This window comes from Lolium rigidum, chromosome 7 (assembly GCF_022539505.1).
Source record: "Lolium rigidum isolate FL_2022 chromosome 7, APGP_CSIRO_Lrig_0.1, whole genome shotgun sequence".
In the NCBI taxonomy this organism is placed as follows: Eukaryota; Viridiplantae; Streptophyta; class Magnoliopsida; order Poales; family Poaceae; genus Lolium; species Lolium rigidum.
The window spans coordinates 346,894,512-346,898,617 of NC_061514.1; the positions used below are offsets into that span (position 1 = coordinate 346,894,512).

At 51.3% G+C, this 4,106-nt stretch overlaps 1 protein-coding gene across 1 annotated transcript; it reads left to right on the top strand.

Moving 5' to 3' along the window:
• Nucleotides 1-702: 702 nt before the first annotated feature.
• Nucleotides 703-1,956, top strand: LOC124675306 (E3 ubiquitin-protein ligase EL5-like). The gene has a single exon (XM_047211370.1). It carries the CDS (start codon nucleotides 909-911, stop codon nucleotides 1,695-1,697), a length of 789 nt encoding a protein of 262 aa, XP_047067326.1. The 5' UTR covers nucleotides 703-908; the 3' UTR covers nucleotides 1,698-1,956.
• The last annotated feature ends 2,150 nt before the right edge of the window (nucleotides 1,957-4,106 follow it).

Sequence of the window (4,106 nt, forward strand, 5' to 3'; positions counted from 1 at the left end):
ACCGTGAAGATGGGAGGATGAACTACCTATCCAGCCACTTGTCCTTTTGCACGAGGAGGCTCTCAAGCTCCAAGGACTTCGTGGCTAGCGCCTGCACCGGCCCCTCCAGTGGCAGTAGCTCAAGCTCTGGCGCCACCTATGGTCACGTGGCACACACCGGAGTTCGTCGACCTGATGACCAATGACGATGAGGAATAGGCGGCAGGCTCACTGCAGACTCAACATAGGGTTTCTATCCGGTTATTTTTTTTATTTGCCCTATGTAAATTGTAATTTCAATATTTCCAGATATCAGATTTTTTTTTAAAAAAAAAGAATGGGTCTTGCGTGTCAGTAGTAACGAAACTGTGCCAGCTCAGTGGGCACCTGCGTGTCACGGGACCCTGCGTCGACCAGTCGATTTCAGGTTTTTGTTTTACCGACCTGTTGTGTGTAGTTGTAACTTTGGTGCAACCGTGCAGCGGCGCGGGCAGGTCGGGACACCGTTGACGCCATCGCCGGAGATTGGTCGACGGGGACTGCCGTGGCAGGGAGGTCCAACGAACCAAGCCACCCGATCGTCGAACCGGGTCATGGCTGCTCTGCTCAGCCCTGCTCCCGTCAACATTTTTCAAAACCCGTCGCCATCCTCGCTTTCCCTCCACAGTTCGCTCACCTTCTCCTCCAAACCCCGTCCCCCCACAACCCACAGCCGTTTCCTTCTCGCTTATCCTCTCCGGCGTCACGCCCCCGTATAAGTAGCCGCACGCACTCCATTACGTTAATCCCCAGCTCCAGCTTAAATATACTCCCGCACGCCTGCCTAGAAGCTCGCGACGACGAGGAAGAAGGGGCAGACCAGATACCAAGACAACCACTAGCCTGCTCTTGTTGAGAAGGAAGCGATTCTTGGAAACCAGAGATATACTATGGCGGTGACAGGGACGACGGTGGCGGCGGCGGCCACGATGCTGGCAGCCCTAGCGGCGATCTTCCTCTCCTTCGTGCTCTGCTTCTACATATTCCTCTGCGCCAAGCGCTCCAGAGGAACCGCGCCGCCGGCCCCGGGCAGCGGCTTCCTCGCGCACCTCCGCTACTTCTTCTGCGGGGGCAACGGCCTCGCCGCCTCGGGCGACGGCGCCGGCGCCGCCGTGTGGTACTACGACGGGGGCCTCGACGAGGCGTCCATGGCGTCGCTGCCCAGCCGGGCGGTGGCCAAGGGCGAGGCGATGCACTGCGCGGTCTGCATCACGGAGCTGGCCGCCGGGGAGGCCGCGCGCGTGCTGCCGCGCTGCGGCCACGGCTTCCACGTCGCCTGCGTCGACATGTGGCTCAAGTCCCACTCCACCTGCCCGCTCTGCCGCCGCCCCGCCGTCGACGCGCCGCCCATGCCGCCGCCGCCCGTGCACGCGCCCGAGGCCGACCAGGAGGCGCCCAACTTCCCCACCAACGTCCTCTTCTTCGGCTCGCAGGACGACGTCAGCACCGGCAACGCCCAGCAGCAGACGCCCGCCCTCGCCATGCCTCCTCCTCCTTCTCCTTCGGCGCAAGAACCGGCCTCCGGGCCGCGCGGAATCAGGCGGCTTCTCGGGTGTGGCGGCACATCGCCGCCCCGGCACCAAGAAGACAACGCGGTTAGGGACATAGAGATGGGGCTCGCCGGCGGTGGCGATAACAGCTCGTCGCGGCAACCCAAGCCACCAGCAGGCTCTTGTTGAGGCTCCGCCGGCAGCAGCATGGTGGACCCCTGCTTCCTTCCTTCCTTCTTCCCGACTTAATTTTGTGCCGTCTTGCTTGCGTGCCGTCATCGCAAGTTTTCCTAGCTTGTGCTCCGGTTGCTACAATCTTCGGAGCAGAGTAAAAAACTGTACAGATTCTTGTAGATGTTCGATGTATATTGTGGATAGAATGATCATGTTCAGGCATGACACCACCACAAAGAAGAAAACAAAAAAAATAGAGCTTCAAGTTTGCATACATTTTTGCTCTTGTGTTCTTCCGTGTCATCATAACTACAACTTGCGGGCGGTCAATTCAGCGGCAGTACGCACTAGCGACAGCAACCCATACCGTTATTCCAGTTGCTTCCATTCTCTGTCCTCGTTGTATCTGCAAGTGTAAGCAGTATTTTTCTCTTTTTGCAAACAGAGGCAGTACCACTAGGAGTATTTTTTTTCTTTGAAACGGAGGTAACTTGGAGTATTTTATTTTTGAAACTGAAACCCAGTACAAGAAGTATATTCAGTTATTCAACGAGGCATGACATTTTGCTTCAAGTTTGCAGACATTTTACTCTTCTTCTTCAGTTCCATAGTTTTTGCAACTTGCGAGCCGTCAATTCAGCAGTACGCACTAGCGACAGCAACCCATACCGTTATTCCAGTTACTTCCATTCTCTGTCCTCGTTGTATCTGCAACTGCAAGCAGTATTTGAAACGGGGGTAACTTGGAGTATATTTCTGAAACCCACTGCAAGTAGTATATTCAGTTATTCAACGAGGCATGACATTTTGCTTCAAGTTTGCATACATTTTGCTCTTCTTCTTCAGTGCCATTGTTTTTGCAACTTGCGAGCCGTCAATTCAGCAGTATGCACTAGCGACAGCAACCCATACCGTTATTCCAGTTACTCTGTCTCTGGGCTACTTCTATAGCAGTTGTATTCTCTGTCCTCGTCCCTGGAGTGTACTGCAACTGTAAGCAGTATTTTTCTCTTTTTTTGCAAACATAGGCAGCACTACAAGGAGCATTTTTCTGAAACAAACCCACTACCAGGAGTAGTATATTCACCTAGCTTTACTTATTGTCCTGCTCTTGTCTCTCTTTGACCGGCGGTTTGCAATGTCAAAGTTGTGCCAAAATCGCCACACATCTCTCCCGAGAATGCTGCACCTGTCAGGAGCTAGCGACCTCGCACGTACGCGCCAAAACTGGAGATTTGACACCAGATAAGCTGAGAAGAACATGTATGACTGCACCTAGCTTCTTCTCCAACTCCACAAGTGCACCACCACATTATCAACCAACAGTCCACCATAGCCACCTGATTCACTCAACGGTTTGAATAACAACTCCTGAAACAAACAAAAAATATCAGTCAGGATTCATTAATCCATTTTGCTAGCAGCCTGGGGTTCGAGAATAAGCTGGTTGACTTAACAAGATACTAGTTTTGTTTCCTTTTTCTTTTCATCTCTTTTCCTTTTTTTAAGGGTAAATGGGCTCTTCGCCCTCCGTTGTTTTTGCTCAAAAATAAGGGGGGAAATTCAGAGCAGCCTCGTATAATCGAGCCAGAATTTTCTTATGTATCCGTTAATCCATTTTGCTTGCAGCCCTAGTTGCTCGAAAAGAAGTGGGTTGACTTGAAAGACAGCTGAGTTCCCTTCTTCTTTTCGTTTTTTAAGGACTCATGATAGTTGAGTTAGCAGGAAGCATGGTGATGCCGGGCAGTTGGCCAAACAAGCAACAAGGACAGCCAAATCAACCGAACAATTGGGCGATAGCTGAGCTAATCGCTTGCAAATTAGTTATATGACGATATGATGATAGCACCCAATTTTCCGTCTGGCGAAAAGTATATGTTAAGGAGAAGGCCCCATGGCGCGCGTAGGAAGAAAATTCCGGTTTGCTTGGGCGATCGAGTCTGCCTCCAACGGATAGGTATCTGACGTACGTGTCCCTCTCAGAGCTCGCCGTCGAACAAACAGGACGAATGTGAATACATCAGCATTGATCGACTATGCGTTCAAAAAAATCTTCCGCCATTTCTTTTTTTCTTGATTGGTCCGTTCATCTATCCATGGCGGCTTTCCCAGTTCTGTGTAATGTGCTCGCGAGATTCTCTCCTCTCCATGATAATGGAACTGCTGAAAAAACCAAACAAATTATGCATAATTGCCCTGCTTACCAACTGTGCAGAAACCTAGCTTAATCCCCTTCGATCCAAGAAGATCTTCCAGATGTTTCATTCCCCCTAGCGGCCGAGCCTATCACCAAAACACATCCCTTTCTTCACCAATGCTTTCGTCGTATCTTAATCAGATGCCTCCCTTTCAGAAGAAAAAAAGGAATAAGATTCGGGGGCAAGGAGGAAAATAAAACTTGAGGTTCTCAGCATGACATGTCCA